This window comes from Rhyacophila brunnea, unplaced genomic scaffold (assembly GCF_057557595.1).
Source record: "Rhyacophila brunnea isolate RB1 unplaced genomic scaffold, BYU_Rbru_1.0 scaffold_14, whole genome shotgun sequence".
Classification (NCBI taxonomy): Eukaryota; Metazoa; Arthropoda; class Insecta; order Trichoptera; family Rhyacophilidae; genus Rhyacophila; species Rhyacophila brunnea.
Genome location: NW_028232796.1, coordinates 39046987 through 39066747, shown reverse-complemented (window position 1 = coordinate 39066747; position 19761 = coordinate 39046987). Strand labels below are relative to the sequence as shown.

At 35.6% G+C, this 19761-nt stretch overlaps 2 protein-coding genes across 2 annotated transcripts; one reads left to right on the top strand and one right to left on the bottom strand.

Annotated features, from left to right (window-relative positions):
* The first annotated feature begins 1363 nt into the window (after positions 1 to 1363).
* LOC147075965 (cAMP and cAMP-inhibited cGMP 3',5'-cyclic phosphodiesterase 10A-like) lies at positions 1364 to 13567 on the top strand. The gene is made up of 9 exons (XM_085941819.1): positions 1364 to 1377; positions 1524 to 1693; positions 4873 to 5006; positions 6785 to 6900; positions 7917 to 8154; positions 9359 to 9514; positions 10475 to 10753; positions 11819 to 11988; positions 13268 to 13567. Exons 1-9 carry the CDS (start codon positions 1364 to 1366, stop codon positions 13344 to 13346), a joined length of 1356 nt encoding a protein of 451 aa, XP_085797945.1. The 3' UTR covers positions 13347 to 13567.
* Snx3 (sorting nexin 3) lies at positions 13357 to 19672 on the bottom strand. Its single transcript, XM_085942296.1, has 4 exons — positions 19416 to 19672; positions 19118 to 19213; positions 17456 to 17558; positions 13357 to 15721 (listed from the first exon to the last, which is right to left on the bottom strand). Exons 1-4 carry the CDS (start codon positions 19590 to 19592, stop codon positions 15594 to 15596), a joined length of 504 nt encoding a protein of 167 aa, XP_085798422.1. The 5' UTR covers positions 19593 to 19672; the 3' UTR covers positions 13357 to 15593.
* Positions 19673 to 19761: the final 89 nt, after the last annotated feature.

The following is a 19761-nucleotide window of genomic DNA, read 5'->3' as shown; positions in this document are numbered from 1 at the left end:
AACAAATTATGAATAGTTGAAGTGTTAAAAACCCCATACCTTATCAATAATAATACACTATAAATAATAAAAATACTACACTCATGAGGTGTAAAATCGTCCATTCTGGGAACAATGGAAATTAATGGAGTTAACTAATGAGATATATTATCTATGATATCAGTCTTTAGAAGTTATTAGTTCAACAATTATTATTAACATTCAATAATATTCTTACATGATACCTACTTTTTTTGTTTTTTATTTTTTATAATATTATGTTTGCCTTTTGATGAGTATACACAGCACCTGAAGATGCCGAAAGGTGAAACCCGGGTTGCAAAAATGACTCAAATGGAATAGTACAAAACTTAAATCCATTAGAATTCAAATTCCATCAAGTACCTTCGGTCAATAGTATTAAAACTGTAATTATTGTTGTAATAGATTTTTAGGTTGTGACGATGTATCTATAGTCTAAGGTTGTGACCTTCTTTCGCTGACAAATGAGGAAGAACACGTAGTGACAACCTAAAAATCTATTACGATGAGAAACATCTGTGAAAATCTCAAACATTATATAATTATTATATTTTAAGGCCTTACTGCAATCATCTCTGTGCTGCTTGGGTTGGGTCGGAGCCGCTGTATACGAAACAAATAAGAAATACTCCCTCATCAAACAATTAGAATTAAATAATAAACTAGTTTCATTTCTGCAGGACTATTTTTCTGATTCTGCCTCATTGGATTCAACTGTTTATGAAATATTGGTATGACCTGAATTGTCATTGAATCTCATTTCTTCAAAAAAAAGTAAAAAATACCATTTTCAATCTTACACAGAGCATATTATTATATTATGGTCATGAATGGGTGAAGAAATATATGCTCTGCTTAGGAGTGAAAATGGTGATTTATTTACATTTAGTTAATTAAATACAGTATCTACAGATTGTAATCCATAAGAACCTCATGCCTAATGGGTATTTTTGAGTTATTGCCTTGAAATATATTTCAATTATAAGCTAACTGGCCATCACACACGTAAAGTGGGGACTTTTTCAAGCTCCACCTACGAATCATATATGCATATTTGGAATGACTAAAGCCAGGAAGTGTGTCCAGTCGATCCGCTATTAGAAGGCAGTTCCTCACGCTCGATGCTTACAAATCACGTTGCCAGGTATCCTCCTAGCCTCTGTTGCCAAAATCAATTAGAACAAGTGCAGTAATATTATGATGTATTTTTGCAAATCATAGAACAACTGATGAATCTTTCAGAAATTAGTGAAAGTGTTCATGGTAGCCAACCGTAGCAGTCTTCATATAATCAAGCATGATCCGATTGAACCGCCCACGTTGAAGTCTGATATGTTTAATGATGGATCAGAAAAGGTTGCTTCTACAAAAACACTTTCCGTTAGGTAAACCTTAATATTTTACATCTTATATTTAGTTGGGTCGGACTTTCTGGCATTACTATACGTAAATGGTAGAAAATAAAAGCCAATAACAATCAATAACCTTGTTACGGTTTTCAGTCTAGAGAATATCAACAATCCTGCGGGTTTCGCGGCACAGACTCGCAAAGTAACCAACATAAAAGATGTGCACACGGATCCTCGCTTCCTCCACGAAGTGGACGATGGCTCAGGAGAGCTTGTACGTGAAACTCTTTGCTGGCCTCTTCTCAACAAAGAAGAAGTCTTGGGTAATGTGATGATTTCGAGGGATTTCCATTCATGTTTATACAAATCATTGATATAATATTATATTCAACGTTTGTCAGCGGCGTGAGAAACAGAAACACTATGTCACACAACGCCACACCAGCCATGGTGTGACAGTCTCATATTATCACTTTACTGTTTGCACTGCCTAAATCGGGAGACTTTAATAAACTTTGGTCCCATTTTTAGCGGCATACTTTGAATTCAGTCGACGACCAATACGCTTGCTGCTATCTAATCCAAGAACTACCTAAAGCCCACCCACATTGAGGTGCATGTCACGGTGCTTGTCGCCTGCTGTCACAGGCTGCCACTATGGGAAAAAAAGTGTGTAATGTCATTGTTCTTGGTGCTTAAAATCTTATCAGACTGATGCTCCCATCCCGTAGCACATTTTGAACCTTTAAACGAACATTGTCAGTTGGCAAATCTGCCGTAATCATTAAAACAAGAATGAGCGCACTTCACTGCATCTGCACCTGCATGACGTATTGAACGTTTTTATCATATATATCACATTTGAAATTATTTAGCAAGCGGGTGAAGTACGGTTAAGTTGGTGAACCCCACTAATATGAACATTGGTCAATTGCCCTTCCGATTTTCTTATTCACGCAATAAGGCGGCCATTTTACTACGTTTTTATTAGCTCGTATTCTTGTTTGTCCGGTACAGATTTTTTCTTATGTGTCCAGTACATTTTTTTTCTTGTTTGTCCATGATTTGTATTGGACGATTGAAGATTTTTAACTAACTTCCCGACTAGCTAGATATTTTGAAACTTTTAGAATTTATCAGAACACCGTCTTTTACTTTTAGCCATTTTTAAGCAGAATTGAATTCATTGTCAGTTAATTCTGTTTTGTATGGAAAGTTATTATTGTCGGTTGCTAAGGGGGTCCTAGCAACTAAATTATTAATAAAGCACCTACGTGCGATACTATGGAAATCAATATGAAATGTCAAAATGACATTTCAATATTCTATAATATTTATTCAGTATTTCTATCAAGTACAATAAAAAGTTTTTATTAATACATAGAATTGTCAAGTTTATATGATTCAACAGCAAAATTTAAAAACGTGGTATATAAAAAGTTCTTTTTATCTTGTAATTATTTATGTTCATTTTGATTACTTACTCAAGTGCAGTTATAAACAGTTTTCCACAAATTTTATACAATTTTTCAACTAAATAACTCTACTCATCATGTCGGATTGTCTTATTTATATGCCCTGCAAATTGGCTAATAAATTGTCTTAGCAGTACCTAATGTAACATTCTCTGCAAATGAACCTGCTATACAAAGTCACGCAGATAATCTCATATCTGGACCAGAGGTCCTTTTATTTTGCTTCAATTTCATACATTTGGGCTTCATCTTTAAAAAAGTAGGTTTGGTACAAGTCGGTTATGGGGAAGCCAGCGGCAAACACATTTTGAATATAGCCGATATACTGGATTATTTGTTAGGTTGGGTTAGTTTAGGTTAGATTAAGTTAAGTTAGGTTAGGTTTTCATTCTTGAATTCATGAATTTTGCCAAAATTGGCTATGACAATCAGCACGGTTCCCGCCTGGCGTCCCTATTACCGACTTATACCGGAGGCATCCTTTGGGTTGAATGCTAGGATTTGCTTTGAGCTAGTTGTGATAATTATAATAACAAAAGAAATGTTTTCAAACTTATTTGCATCACAGCACCTTTAGTGTAAAAATTTTTTACCTCACCCTAATAAGGGTTTACATCCTAAAAGGTGTCGATCCGTGATTGGCCATTTCACAAACAGAAAGTGAGAGGTGAAGTTATATCTGACATCGGCGCATCGAATTATAGATCGGAATTATAATAATATTAATAATTGTTGGCAAATTTTCTGCGGCATTTTTAGGTATTGATCTCCACATCCAAAAGTGTGGAGCCTCACAGGTTGAAGATGTCTTTGGTGTAAGTTTAAGTAATGCATCATTATCACCGTCGGCCTCAATCAATCCACTGCCGGATGAAGGCCATTCCAAACTGATTCCATTTCTCTCTGCCCTTTGTGTTGAAGAACTTAACGAACTTAACAAAAACTATTTTGTCGATTCAATGGCCTCTAGGTGTATCTTGCGGACATTTTCTTCTTCTTTGGCCATATCCGCCCCTTAATTGGAGCATATGGACACCACGCGGCGCCTCCAAGAATCCCGGTCGTTCGCCAGTCTTCTTGCTTTGTTCCAGGTCAAACCAGCATCCCATAGCCCCGCCATATACACTCTATAGATAGTATTTAGCGGCCTTCCAGGACGCCAGAATCCGGTCGGCTTGAAGAACTGGCAAGCCAGGTTGAGGTTCTCTTCTGGCATCCGCAGCATATGGCCGAGCCAGGTCCAACGTCGCCTCTTCACTCTCAGCGTGATGAGAGGCTGCTTGGTGCGTTCTCTTATCTCCTCGTTGCTCCTAAAGTCATACCACCGTACACCCAGTATCCGTTGCAAACATCAGTTTTCAAAGCTCAGTATGCGGTTGCTCTGAGCCTTCGTAAGGTGCCATGATTCGCTACCGTAAAGCAGCACCCTTAGAATGCAAGCGTCGAATAGGCGGCATTTGGTTTTGACCGAGTACAATCGTGAGTCCCAAACATTCTGAATCAAGAAGAATGTTGGTCCAGCCATTCCCATTCGGATAACGAGCTCTTTCTGCAAAATGTCATCTCCCGTGATGTACACCCCCAGGGGCCTTATGTTGTAACTTGTGAGTTGAAGTCGCCCGGCAACATGACGTCATATGACATCATTGTGACGTACTACTGGAATGAGTCAATAGTCTTCAAGAAATTAACGCTACTCTAATACTGGCGCTATTCATTGTCCCCATACACAAATAGGTGTTTCAGCATAATAATATCTATGGTGAGCCGTGTGCATTGGGTTGCTCGCCTCGATGCGTGTATTGAGCATACGTCACAATTACGTCATGTCGTCGGGTGACTTCATGTCACAGGTTACAACATAGGGCTGCAGGTACTTGAAGCTGTCGACGCTCTCGATGTTTTGTCCGTCGCTAATCATAGGGAAATCTGGATCAGGACAGGTGCTATTAGTAGAAAATGTCGTATGAGACTGATACGATATTTTCTACTAATACATAATCTTATAATTAATTATAAATTGACAGGCGTGCTGTCAGTAATGAACAAATTGGATGAAGAGGCCTTCACCGAGGGTGATGAAGAATTGTTCAGGGTCTTTGTGGATTCTTGTGTCCAGCTCTTACAGTACTATAAACTACAGAAGAAACTTGGATACCACGTATGTAATAGACAAAATATTTAAATTAAGTATACCTATAATTGCATATCTGCTCAAATGCAAACAATCCTCATCTATGACATTGACGCATTAATTATACAGAAATCATTTATTTAAAATCAACTCTTTCGAGTTCAGACTCTTATACTTATTACTAGACGTGTTTTTTATGTGACAAAATTATAATAAGGCATAATAATAAAATATAGTATTTCTGAAAAACTATAATAAGTACCTACATGAGGGTCTATTGTTTGGGCTCCGCATTAGTTGATGTACAGCCTTAAAGTGGTAAGGGGCCAGAAGAAATTTTGAGACTCCTTTACTTTCGGCTGTTTGGATATTATCCATGGCTCTATCCGACTGACTTTCTCTCAGTTATGCTTACATACTGTAGCTTGAAGTTTAGAAGGGATCTTTATTTAGCTACATATTTTTTCTGACTTATATGCAGCGTAAATGGAAACTGAGATCCCCGGGGTTCCAGCGGCTAGCTCAGGCGTCCATCGAACCCCGGATTCACAAAAAAAAATTATTTCAAACGGTTGGAGTATAAATAAAACTCGGTCTTTCGTGCTCGTAACGTGGTCTTCTTATATTTTCTTAATTTTTAGTTTTACAAATTATATTTGGGATTTTTACAGTTGTAGTCGTCAGGTCCGTACCTATCGGAAAGGGGACGCTTACTAACATCCTTTTTTTTCTTTCTTTTTAAATTCCTCGTACCGACGCCATCCAGCAAAAAAAGGACTCTCGTGATTGGCCAAATTTTATCGCGTGATCTTTGATTCGGCGAATCACGAGCCTGACCCTGGCGCCGGCGCGCGAGGATTTCATGCACAATGCGCGGCAAAATTTATTATATTTAAATCCTTATATTTAGTCTTAAAATTATCTCTTTCATCCATCATCATTTTTACTTTTTAAATTAAAAAGAAATACTTACGTGGTTGAGCAAGGAATCAGATTAGGTGTTTTATGAAGCCGTTTCTAGAGGTCAGGGTTACGTTTCGACTTAAGCTACTAAATGATTATTTTACACCGGGAGAAGCCCGCCTGTAACAGGGGTGTATCAAAACTCTACCATTCTTGGTGGTATTGGCTTGTGTTTCTCTGATAATTATCTTAGGAATCGAGGGCATCCGTTGTTTATTCTCCCAAGGTGCAGAACTAACTTGCCATTGGTAATGCCAATTGGGTGGGCAATAACTCTGTTCAACCAATTCACTTGGGATATTGACATATTCCACCTGCGTGAGGATGAGTATAGGTGGGCATTGTTTTATAAATTCTTGAAATAGGGTCTGCTTAGCTCATTCGGAGGACTTCCTTGTATCTAATTTATATTTACACTTTTCTACTGTTTAATGCTGATCTATTTCTTTTTTTTTTATAATACTGTTTTATTAATATTTCTTTTCTTCTAAATGTCATGTTGTGAACGTCTTAAATCAATAATTTGTAATGTTCACTATATGTAAAAAAAAAAAAAAATCTAATTTGAATTTCAAACAAATTATAGCATTTTTGACATACATAATTGGAGAAGAATAATAAAATTATAGTAAAAATTAATTTATTATTTTGTGCTGTAATTATAGTACAATTGTCAACACTGACTTACTACCTACTAAATAAAGTAGTATTAAACAGTATCTGTAAGTGCAGAAAGGCAAAACACGGATCGCTAAAAACGATTCAAATAAAACTTAAATCAATTAGAATAAAAACATACTCTGAGAAGAGGTAAGGTAAATAAATAATATTGATTATTCCAGAAATCACTGAATTCTGTACAAAGCACATTACTGGCGAGACACCTGAAGCCTTGTCAACACGACTTCTCGGCGCTAGCAGAATCTCATGTTTCTGTATTGCCTTCCGGATTCACTGAGTTAGTGTAATATTTAGTTTTACGCAAATTAAAAATTTAACTGTTCAATTTTATTAAATTCCTTTCTTTTTTGTTAATTTCCTTGTGCCTTTTCTCGCCCCGGCACTTTGCATTAGAGTAAAATCAGGAAACTCAATCAAAGCTCAATTGAGAGCGCGGCGACCACAGTCTCGGATAACTGCTCCTGGGACATTACCAGGTGTAAACAACTGTACAGATGCTTCATATCAAACATAGTGGCTCGTGATACGCTCGATTAAGACCGAGTGTGGTGCGGGGCGGATTTGGTTGGGAGGGTTCAATTAAATATTATAAAACAAGTACAGTAGAACCTTCATATAATGGACTAATGTGGGTAATTTGGTGTCTGTTAAAGCCGATAGTCCGTTATATAAAAACACAAACAAATGAAGAGTAAAAAGAGTTGTAGGTGTATGAATACGAACGCCACACTAAGAGCCGAGCCACACCGGGCGACTCTGGTCTCGAGACCAGTCGCCGAGACCAGACCGATGTATGCTTGCTTGCGTAACTACTGGGCGATCAGGTGTGGCATGGTCCATATAACTGCATACATCGGTCTGGTCTCGGCGACTGGTCTCGAGACCAGAATCGCCCGTTGTGGCTCGGCTCTAAGTGTACAGCCTGAGTGGATAGCGTTCGGTGGTGGCGTGCGCAACTCAAACCTCTTATATGCCACAATTAGTTAATTGGTAGTAATTAATGTAAGAATTGGTGTAATTACGGCGAGTAAGTTCGCTTTCGGCAATTATCGGTTAATTGTGACAAAATTTTATCTTATGGCTTGTTTTTTTTCAATTGAAATCTGTTTTGTTATTTTTTAGGCTTATCCCTCGTACACGGTATTGACAAATTGGCCCGTGATAAAATAAATGTTTTCAATGTAAGGCCAAAATCGTCAGCCGGCTGGCTAATTCCGCAACCGCCCTGAGTGAAATATTGAAACGAGAATGGCAATATGATTGATTGTATTATATTTTCTACGATCGTTTCAGATTTGAATGGTATCTCACACCGAATTACAAAAGCATTGCTCCTAACTTGCTGTTCTACATGATCAACAATACGGCGGGCAATGTGCAGTACGACCGCGCGTGTCTCTCCGATTTTATTCTCTCCGTACTGCAAGCCTACAGAGAAAATCCTTATCATAACGTGGAGCACGCTTTTACGTTTACCCACTGCATGTATAATATAATTCAGAGGAACACGCAACTTTTCAATAAAAACGAGGTACCCAGTTGATACATTTATAAAGCTCCTTTTAAATGTCAGTTCTGTTGTCTGTTCAGTTGACGTTTCCGTTATGGTCCGTTCAGTTTTGAAACAGCGGTGTATTTAGACAATCAGTTGTCCGTTCAGTTGAGCTTTCAGTTGCCAGGTCAGTTCGGAATCTGCGGTGTATATTTATAAATAATAAATATTATTTTTATAATTACTTTTTAAACATATTGGTTGGTGTAATGAAGTACCTATATTTAAAGAAATTATAATATTTCAATCCAAATTAGAAAAGTAGTATTAAAAATATAACAACTCTAAAAACAGATACGATAACTGATAGAAAATCCATCCTATCTCGTCTCCGTTTTGGTTTCAATCGGCCGCTTCAGTTTTGCATTCACTCGTCAGTTGAACTGACAGCTCGACGGAAATGGAGACTGATTGGATACCAAAACTGATCGTTTAAAAGCACATCGTTACAAGTTACACAGGTTCCTAATGATAATGTTGATTATTATCAAAGACGAAACCACCTTATCATATAAGTTATCATTCAGAATAGTTAAATAATTATATACTGAAAGAAGTGTTGATCATCATCATTTCTGGTGTTACAACCCTTATCTCTCTTGGCCTCCTCCACAAAGTTTCTCCATCCTGATGATGCAGCATAGTCTGCATTTTCGTATGCCACGTAATATTTTTAAGATTTTGATAATAGATGGATATTGATAATTTAAAAAAAATAATTAAATTATATTACTGTTGGAAAGTTAGTTGTTTAAATATATTACATAGTATATTGATTGTACTGGTAGCATCTTGTTCTTTGTTGGAATCCGGCAACTGGGTATTGTGACCTGGATGATTTGGCCATCGGTCAACCTTTTCTGCGGCTCGGCTCCATCTCACTCGGCAATCGGCCACACAAACCCAAGTGCTAGGACCATTTCTACGTTGCAACGCAGGCAAACAAACGAGTCTTTCTCGATGTCAAATTCGCTGATTCGTTTGTCCGTGTAGCCATACAGGAGTTATGACACCCAGCAAAGCATTTTAAATGCGTCCAGTCTTTGTCTATCTGTTTAATTTTGACCGGATGCATTTTAGTTAGAATATTTTTGCTCTTCCAAATATTGGCTATAGTTTTTGTATTGCCAATAATTATCGTTGACTGCAACGATGTGTATGAAAATTTTATTTACGTTTGCAGATAATTTCTCTGATGATCAGTGGTCTGTGCCACGATATCGACCACCCGGGACTGAACAACAGCTACCTCGTGATGAGTAAGCATCCGCTGGCCGTCATGTATACTCATTCCGTTATAGAGTATCACCACTTCTACTTGACACGTCAGTTGATTCTAGTGAGTCTCGATTCTTGAATACTCCCTTTTTTTACCACAAGGTCGATTAGATATGAATAACAATGATTTCATGTTATAAACATTTTTATTTTCCATCAATATCAATAAATTAAATAAAAAATACATTAAAACTGACAATTATTAAAATGTAAATTTCAATATTCATCAGTAAAATTGTATGGTTCGTAGTAGCTAAATGTCTCTAATACGGAGATTTCCAACTGGGCGGGTTCCGCGAGAATATGCAGCAGTTTGTGTAAAAGTCGACTTGAGACCAGTTTAGAGTTTAAAAAGGCTGAGCAAGGGTCATGTTCAAAAGTATTAGGTAGTTAATTATTGTCTAATATGAATACTGACGGTGATGTGCCGTGCAGGTAGGCAGATCATACCTTGCTTAGAGGTACCACATTCTAAGGGGATGGTGAATTAAGGAAATAATGCGAATAATATCAAATCATGGGAGCGGGTTCCATAGACATACAATTGTTGCCTGTAGTGCCAACTGTATGTAGTTATTGACTTTATCAGAATAATAAATATTTTTTTTGCTCGTTTCCATTGAAGATAGATAGCCATGCAAAAATAATAAATTTGTCATGGTAATGAATTTTCACAACATTTTAGACTAAAGATTGTAAGGATGACAATTCTGTTTAAATGCACAGTTTTGGGTTTGTCACTGATTACTGCTTTTTTGAGGTTTACCCATTTTCATCATGTTTTAGTCAAGTAGGAAATCCTAGATTTTACAAAATGCTTGAAGGGTTAAAGAATATTGTATGGATATATAATCGGAGCGGAAACGTTGATTTACCTCTTTTAACCTTATTCAGGTTTATACATATTTAAATTTAATGCGCGTGTTCCAAATGAACGAGTGATGATCTAAAATTCGGACATCATTACGGTGCTTTTCAAAACTCAATCATTTTTCATAATAAATATGACTCGCTTTTAAAGTCCAAAGGTCTATTCCGTCACCTATCCGAAAAAGATCAGGCAGAGATCATGGACCACATCAAGCACAACATCTTATGCACGGATTTGGCTGTCCACTTCCGGGTGAGGGCGGAGTTGACGGAGATCCTCGCCAAAGACTTGTGGAGCTGGGAGAACGCTCACCACAAGGGGCTCATTATGGGCATGATGATGACGGGCAGCGACTTCTCCGGCATGGCTAAGCCCTTTCCCATCGTCAGAAGAATCACCTCCGCCTTGTACCGCGAGTTTTACATCCAAGTGAGACATTTTCATAAACAACCTATCTCAATGCCATTATGAGAAACAAACTTATTTATTCCACAATACCAAAGTTATTGAAGAAAGCCCTTTTCGTAAGCTTCAGTTTGTCTTGAGTGCCATTTTTCATGCAAAACATTAATCAGGATCCCTTCAAACTCTTCACCTTTTGAAAAATGGTAGACCATGGGTCATTTTTATAATAAGTTTAGGCTTCATCTCTCTAAAATGACATTTTCTAAACACCTTTGCTTGTTGATGATTTTGTAAGTATACAATTTTGAAATACTATTAGAAAAATCCTAGAAAACAATTTTTTGGCCCAAATATGATTTGCATGTTCAAATCAGTTTTATCACTTTCCGGGCTACCGATCAAACTGTTTATCCGACGAATAATTCCTAATAACTATGCTGTTGGAGGTGAAATTCCATCAAATGGTTACCAACTTTGTAATGATATTATTAACGTGATTTATAGCTGTTGTCAGGGTAATCTGAATTTTAGGTACGTTTTCATATATTCAATGCAATGGCGTGTAGGGATTCTGTTAAAAAAATATATAGGGCTCCGTAAGTAATTGACACAGTAATGTGGTGTTGCACAATGGTAGCACTGTGATATTCTGAAAACATTTATGTAATATTAATCAAATTATAAAATGCTATACAATTGGGCAATAAATATATAATATTATTATAATCAATTATTTCTGAGGGTGCTCCGATCCACAGCATCTGCGGACCGCACGCCACTGATTCTATATATTATTAAAAAATAGGTGTTTTAAATTTTTTCAAAATAATGTACCTACCTATTTTCAATAAAATTAATGTTACATTCTTAAATAGTTAAATTAACTTAAATAAACATTCGTAAAAGTTCATAATTACTTTCGACCTAGCCTAGCTTTAGACTGAAATTAGATCCGAACTATAACTTTAACTGAACAAACATATGAGACCAGGTCAACGTCTTGTAATGTTACTATAGACATTTGTTCGATTCAAAGTTCACCTCGGCCTTTATAGAAGACAAGATGTCTAACGAATCCTTCTTCGCCAGGGTGACTTGGAGCTAGAGCTGGGCCACACTCCGATAAACATGATGGACAAGTCCAAGAGCTCCAGCCAGCCCGCCGACCAGGTGCAGTTTTTCCAAGGCATCGTGATCCCCTGCATGAGGCTCATCGGGACTGTTCTCAACGGAGTCAATAGAATGGAGGAACTCTGCATGTCAGTAGCATATTTTCCCAAATTTACTTGCCCATTATTCATTCTGCCACTCATCCAACGAGCTCCCAGTGGACTATTGGCAGAATGTCTGTTACCGAAGCCTCGGATTGCATGTTCAAATCCCACATCTGACAAATTTACATGCATGTACAATCTATAAGGCAAAACCCTTAAAGAAGCTATGGAGAGGCCTTTATCAAAGCAAAATGTTTGTCAATATTTTGATCAGGGTGCAAAGGCTCTAAAATGTGAAAATTTAGGGCGAGCTTCCCAATTGGTATGCTGTAACATATTATTTCATGCATTATAAAAAAGCAGTAACCTCGGAATTTGAATTCTTTTTGGCAGAGTTGGATCCTGGATGGTTTTCTTCAGTGTGCTTCAAAAATTTTATAATTTGACAATTTGCCGTGACTTAAAAAGGGTTGAGAAGCACTGTTAGAGCATTGACAGTATTCATTTTTTGTTCGACCTCAATAAAGATTGCCAAAATCGATATTTTTTTTTACCATGTCCGATCCTAATAAGATCATTATATGGGCCTCATTTTTCTAGTGTAGAAAAATGAAACTTAATAATTCACGGGGTTGCTGCCAAAAGTTGGTAAGTTGATAATTCAGGTATTTAGAGTAAACAACGGATTATGTCAATATATAAATATGTATGCTAGAAAAAAAATTCAAGGACATCCGATATATATAATATAGAACATGCATATAAACTCTTATGAAGCATGAAGAAATTAACATTATGCCTGATTTTAGAGGGCGTGTCAAACTTGAAATAGCAATTACTCCATAACACGATTTCGAGATACGTTTGGCAGTAACCCCGCGATTACATCATATTCACACCAGGACATTTTGACATGAAGTAAACTCATATAAGTGATAATTTATTTAAAAAATAGAATTACATATTTACTTCCGGAGATTTATTTTGATTTGTATTCCATCCGTGAGTTTTAAGCCAGTCATATTTGCTACAAATTTGATCGCACCAGATAAATTTTACAATACTCGTTTCACTATAATTGTTGAATGCCAGGATAAAATATGTTTTTGTATTTTTTTTTTTAACTTGCTAATCTACATAACACTAGAGATAAAGTTTGTTTATTTAAAATATCTGCTTCTGAATTTCATAATAATTTATGTATGTTGATAATAGGTATTTCCTAGTATTAATAATAAAACTCAAACAAGCAAACAGAGGCGTTTCAAAATAATATCTTCCGGAAATGTCACCGATTGTCAATAATTATTTTTCGTCTTTCAAGTGATGCGAAGACTGCCTGGGAGGACTTGGAAGGATTCAAAGGAAGGGCGATGGTCTTTGCAAAAACGTGGAATAAATAAAAAAAATAACTTGTATTATAGTCCACAAATTTAATAACATAAAGTTAAAGATATTTATTTTACAAGTACGTAATGATTTTCTTATAGCTCCGTCGCTTCTTCTTTTAAATTAATATTGATCTAAATATTCTTAACCCCTCTTCGCCTCCGGGCCGATTTGTTTATAGTAACTCTATCGTTAAAATAAATACAAACCGATTTCATTCATATATAAGAAACTCATAAAGTGTGTCTACATTATTATCCCTTAGAAAATCACCCGAGGGTATTTTTTAAATTTATGCTAATACAGTGGAACCTCGAATGTCCGGACCGTTCTGACAATCCAAAACATAAAAGAAATTCATAACAAGTTAGGTCTACCCGAGAATTGTAAAATAATTTAAGAGAATTGAGGCCGGTATCTTTTTACAGCATGCGAGACGCCGGACTCAATAATTGCTTTGGTAATGCTATTACGGAATGAACGTTTTTATGTCATTTTGAAAATTTCTTATTACCTTTTTCATCGCTAATATGAAACTGAAAGGGTCATAGCTGAATTCGGATAATCGAGGTTCAACTGCATGTGTTTTTTTTTTATATATTTTGATTTATCACTTTGTTATCTTAAAAATAATCCTTCATATATTCAGAGTATCAATAAAATAATTAAATATGTACTTTTTTCTGTTATAATTAAGTATACGATACTGATAGAATGTCGAATTCCTTTTTGCCAATTAAAAAATCAGGGTAAGGAACGATCGCAAAGTTAAAAAAAAAAAGGTTCAAGACAACCGTAGCGGGCGATGGGAAGATTTTCCAAAATTCATATTATGGAGAGATATCTGGTTAATAATTAATACATGGACATATTAAAAAAAAGGACTTTTTATAATTTTATCAGTCATATTTGTATATATTATACATACAGAGAAATATATTACATTATTCATGATGACAAAACCTTATGTCATCTTTCTCGAGACACAAAGAGTACCATAAACAACAAAAAATAAACCAAAGAGAACTTTGTCTATTTAAACCGAAGATAATACGGCGACCCGCTGCTGCATGCCGCGGTTTTCTTTTTCACAGCACCCGGTCGAGTGCGTCATCTATCACAAATAATTTATATTAATATTCTTTTTCATATCGCTGATGATTGCTTCAATTTTTAACACGGCGAAATGAGACTTTAAAGCGGAAAAATAAAATAAAAAATAAAATAAAAAATAGCGTACAAATAAGATAATAGGAATTCATTAAAAGTATAAAGAAATAATAATCGTCGATTATTATAATGAAAAGAAATTGGGCAAACTTAGTCATTAATTAGTTTATAGTAGAATAATCTAATACAGTGCAAATAGACATAGAGTGCGAATTTTTGGAAACAATCAAATCAAATTTTGATCTTTGAGAAGTTTTTTTTTTTTTTGTAGAGAAGATCTAAATTAGTATGTAACTAAATCTAATATACATAATGTATTGGCCTCGTTCCAGTATTTTTAAAGACGTGATTCATCAGACACGATTATGCAGAATGTAACACGGGGATAGTCAGCATATAGATACTGTGTAATGTGTTCGCTGCTGGCGATGTAACCGTCGAAAATGTTTGTCCTCGAGCCATACATAATATGAAAAGCTTGCAAGTGTGTATTAGATTATCTATTATCACGTCAAAGGTGAGCGTCTTTTCATGCTGACACTTGTCGCTACATAATATTGCACACAAGGTTATCGGCCATCGTAAAAGTGTTGTAAATATTAATTCTTCATTATTTTTTGATATTACACACCATATGCGCGCGATATTTACATGTAATCGTGAGTTCAAATTATTTTTTTAAATTAACATTAAATGTCGGTATATGAAAAATATATAACTGCCGAAACAATCAAAAGTGAGCAAGTTTCGTTTGACTTTTAAGATGTAGCCGTAATTCAATTAATAATAAGTAATTCTAATTTGCAATAAAATGACTGATGTTTTGATGTTTGAAAAATACTAGAACGAGAGTTACTAAGAATAAAATATAATATTACACAGGCGTTTTTTCAGAGTGTTTTCGCCTTCGATTCAGTTACGAAGGCGTAAAGCTAAATTTGAAACAGTACAAAAATTGAGGCCATTTCTTTTGTCCAGACGTCGGGTGAGAGTCTATATATCGTATGTAGATATAAAAAATACACTTGTGGAAACTCCAGGAGCGCGGCGGTGACCCAATTCACTTCAGAGGATATATTTAACTAGAGAGATTACGTGTTCCTGATCTTGCCGGGCACATAGTTTTTGTCGATGGTGGGCTCCTGTAGAAACATGTGAAGGCATCGCTCGTTCTGCGCCAGGGGGTGGCCAGCTATTTTGTTGATGAACACTTCCAGTCCTGCAAAATGACAAAACAATCAGCGTCTACTGAAAAGTTTGGCCTATAACTGAATAATTTTATGAACTTTTAGTACCGATAGCTCGGTCGATACGACCAATCACCTGTACAGTGAAAGATGTGTGTTTGATCTCTGAAGGATCTTTTCTAATACTTAATTATGTTTTTGAAGTTTTTAAAAATCATGTATTATCAATAATAGGATTCTAACATTTTTAAATGTTGTGTATAATAAATAACTCAGTAAATAAAAAATTATAGTATTATTCTGTAGGTTGGCACATTAAAAATTATATTTGGTATATAACCACCATCTTTGTGTGACATACATCGTTTTAAAATTGCTTATTTAAATATTCTAAGCAATGATGTTCGGAATATTACACCGACTATGTAGTATGGTACAATAATTGATACGGACTATCATTTCACAGGCAGTTATAGACTACATCTGTATTAAAATGTGAACATTTCAGTTCTGGTACAAGTCAAACACAGATTTACAATACTGTCCATTCACAACAAATTTGAGTTTCAGGGTTTATTTTCACATTATCTGTACATTTAATATGGATTTGACTGTTGTGAATCTAAAATTCTTATAAAACGCTTGTAGTTTTTAATGGGTATGGGTGATAATAGTGAGAATGAATCCGCATGCGCAATGATTTAAACCGTCTTGTAATTGTTTTTTTCCACTTCTTTTATTCAGGCTGTCTTCTGGAAATTTATTCAACATCATAAGTGTCAACAATTGTGTAATGGACCATAGATTGGTTTACTAGAAGCTTATTTCAGCATGCTAGTTTAGAAGTTGAAGCTAGTGCATAGCACACGCAACATTTTTCATAGAAATAATGGACAAACATACACTTTCCCAGTGTGCAAACATTGGATTAAATTCCACTGTACCAGATATATATTTCCTTTGCAATATTCCAACAAATAAACATTACCCGTCACCGGATGGAGACTTTTCCTAATTACTTTCATTCATCTCAGTCCATTGTCATACCAATCAAAAATCACCCCTTATCCTTCAAAAGTACCACCAATAGAGCTTTCAATGCATGACAATATTTCAAAGCAAGGCCTATTTTTGATTCGTTGAGTTTAATTACTTAAAACATTTATACCGCACAATACCTTTTATTATTTATAGTCTTCTACATAATATTACCTTTCCAACAAAAAATATAAATATATATACATTCAAAACAATTTCTCGCACTTGTCCTTGTAAAGGTTTTTTGTAATGCCCCGACCGATGGGGTATTCATTGCAAAACTGTGAATATACTATTGTATTGTGTATAACAGAATTCGACATGACCGAGGTCAACGACATACTAATTACTAAGTCATGTGGATGAAAGGGGGTGTGCGTCTGCGCAAGCTGTTTAGCTATAGTCATCAACTCATCATCAATATACATGTGCTCTGGATTCAAATACACATAAACGTCAAGAATTTTATCCACCGTGAGCGTGAGATACAATGACATTTTATTCTCCGATGTTTGGCGTATAAATGGACTGCGAGTCATGGTACAAAAGTAATCTACGAGCTGGAGGGCTGACATGGCGTTGGAAGAGAGTGAAGACGTGAAGGACGTGGCGTGACCTTATGCTTCCCTATACTGCTAGGTTGGTGCATGACCGGGTGAAGTAAGTACTAGTAATTGGGGTTGTCAACGTAAACCTGCTAATAAATGAATACATCAAATCAATCCTACCCTTTCTACGATCTTCGATAAACTCCTCTTCAAATATGCCGTCGTCGCCTCGGAAGGGCATTTGTCTTTTCCAAGCTTTGCCGGGCAAGGGGGGAACTACGATCTGAAAACAAAATTCAATTACCACATTAACCCGTTCGCATTAATATAATATTAAATACTGTAGAACCGTTGGTGCCTTCATCATAGTTCAATGATGGTTTGTAGGATTGAAACTCAGTATGCCCCACTCACAGAGTTGACTATATAATAAAATGCAGCATATAGCTTGAACGTTGTAAAGCTATCTACAGAATTTCTTATGAAAATCATCAATCTGACGACAGCGACTCAAATTAACAAGTTGTTTCTTCAATGTGCGCTTAGATTTCTAGCATGTACCCGAACGGCTGATGACTAATCGCCTTCCTTAAAATGTAATCAACATCTTTTACGAGGATGGGTAGTTAACCATTCACTCAACCTATTGTGACCATGCTTAGAATCAAATGCATACTCATTGAAAGAAAGACAAGTGAATTTAATCCAGCTGCAGGCTCCAAACCCACAAATTTAGAAATAGACATCTAAACAAACTTGAAGCAATGATTAGATGATGGCCATTCTTTTGAACCCATTTATGGAGTAGTATTTCAAAATGTCTAATAAATCTAGTTTCTCTATTTGTTTATAACTCCTATATGAATAGAAATGTAGTATAATATCGAAACTACACATATTAGGTACCATTACACTGTTAATTTAGACTTTATAGAGTATAATAATATATTCATTTTTCTCCAAGATCTTTTAAGTGCATATTGAGAACCCAGCTTATTTCAAACAGCAAACAAAAGATGATAAAATCAGATAAGACATTTCCCTGCATAGAATTTGTAGATAGAAACAATGCTAAAATTCTTGGTAAATAGTAGGTATAATAAAATGTTTCTAAATCGGTACTAAATTCCTCGCAATTTACACTATTGATTAGGCCAAAGCAAATATTTATCAGAATCCCTACAACAGTATTTTTTACATAGAGTATTAACTCAGTGACCCACACAAATGAACTTAGCGTAGAGTAATCTACCTACCTTTGGCCTTTCAAAAAAAGTAAAAGAAATGTGCAATATTTTTTTTCTTAGGTAAGTACTTCCTATTTAGTTTATGAAATTAGGTTGCAAAAATATACAACAGCATGCCTTGATTACTAGATCTATATTTCATAGATTGCCACACAAGGATATAAAAAAGGGATAAAATTATACTATACCTATTAATATCATTACTTATACAAAAAAATATTTTATTCTGAGTCACAAACTATTTTAAATGAATGTGTAATATCAGGAATACATATTTGTGTTATTGGAGGTTTAATGATTACACTTTGCTGCAAATATAACTTTACCTACATATTATTGCTAATGAAATGAATTAGCACATTATTATGAGTCATAAATGATAATAAAAAAAATGTTTTTGAATTAGGAACAATAATGTATTTTTTATTGTGTGGTGTATTCTTTTATTTTCTATGGTTTTGCGATTAACTACATACACACAAGTTTGACAGATGACATTGCTAAACGGTTCCATAATCGGAATCATTCATCCACATAATTACATGTATTTAAAAAAAATAGATCTCAATAATTAATTTAGCGAGTGAGTACTTACTTTACTGTCACGTTCTAATTCATTTCGTAACCATTCGAAATCACTATACCGCCGGCGTACGCTGGATTCTTTGACTTTGAATACGGGGAGATTTGTCTGAAATTGAAAACGATTTGACTATCAATGAATATGTGATAACGAAACACGATAATTATCGCAATTGAAAAGAGTAGGTGTATATGACAGTGTTGCGGCCTTGGATTTATCCACAATTACAAGTAGTTGACTTAAAAATAGCATTTAATATACAGTAATCCAATTAAGAGAACATAATTTGACAAGTATTAGATTGTATTACCCTCATTCGAACTTCGTAATCTGTATAGCGTTTCTTTGCGACACCCATAGTTGTCAGTGGATTTACCACGTCTATTTCCAGAAAATTGGCTGGCGCAGCGTACGCATCGTCTAATGTCTGCTTTTTGACGTTCAATCGTCTCGTTGCATCGACTGTTGCGTCGGATTCGGCCATCATTTCTACACAAAAGGAAAAACTAACTTGACGGACGCCCCTCTCTAAGGAAATGACATTTGTTTGATACTCGATTTGATAGGGCAGTAAACGCGAACTGTTTTTGTGAAATTAAATAATGCCAACATTGCCCGTCAGAGGTATCCACGTACATTTTCAGAGGCGGTAATTT

Coding starts and splice junctions, on each gene's coding strand:
- LOC147075965 (XM_085941819.1), top strand. Junction 8,155..9,358: donor AACTTTTCAATAAAAACGAG/GTACCCAGTTGA, acceptor TTACGTTTGCAG/ATAATTTCTCTGATGATCAG. Junction 10,754..11,818: donor ACCGCGAGTTTTACATCCAA/GTGAGACATTTT, acceptor CTTCTTCGCCAG/GGTGACTTGGAGCTAGAGCT.
- Snx3 (XM_085942296.1), bottom strand. CDS start 19,592: ATGATGGCCGAATCCGACGCAACAGTCGATGCAACGAGACGATTGAAC. Junction 19,214..19,415: donor ATTACGAAGTTCGAATGAGG/GTAATACAATCT, acceptor TTTCAATTTCAG/ACAAATCTCCCCGTATTCAA. Junction 17,559..19,117: donor AATTAGAACGTGACAGTAAA/GTAAGTACTCAC, acceptor TTTTGTTTTCAG/ATCGTAGTTCCCCCCTTGCC.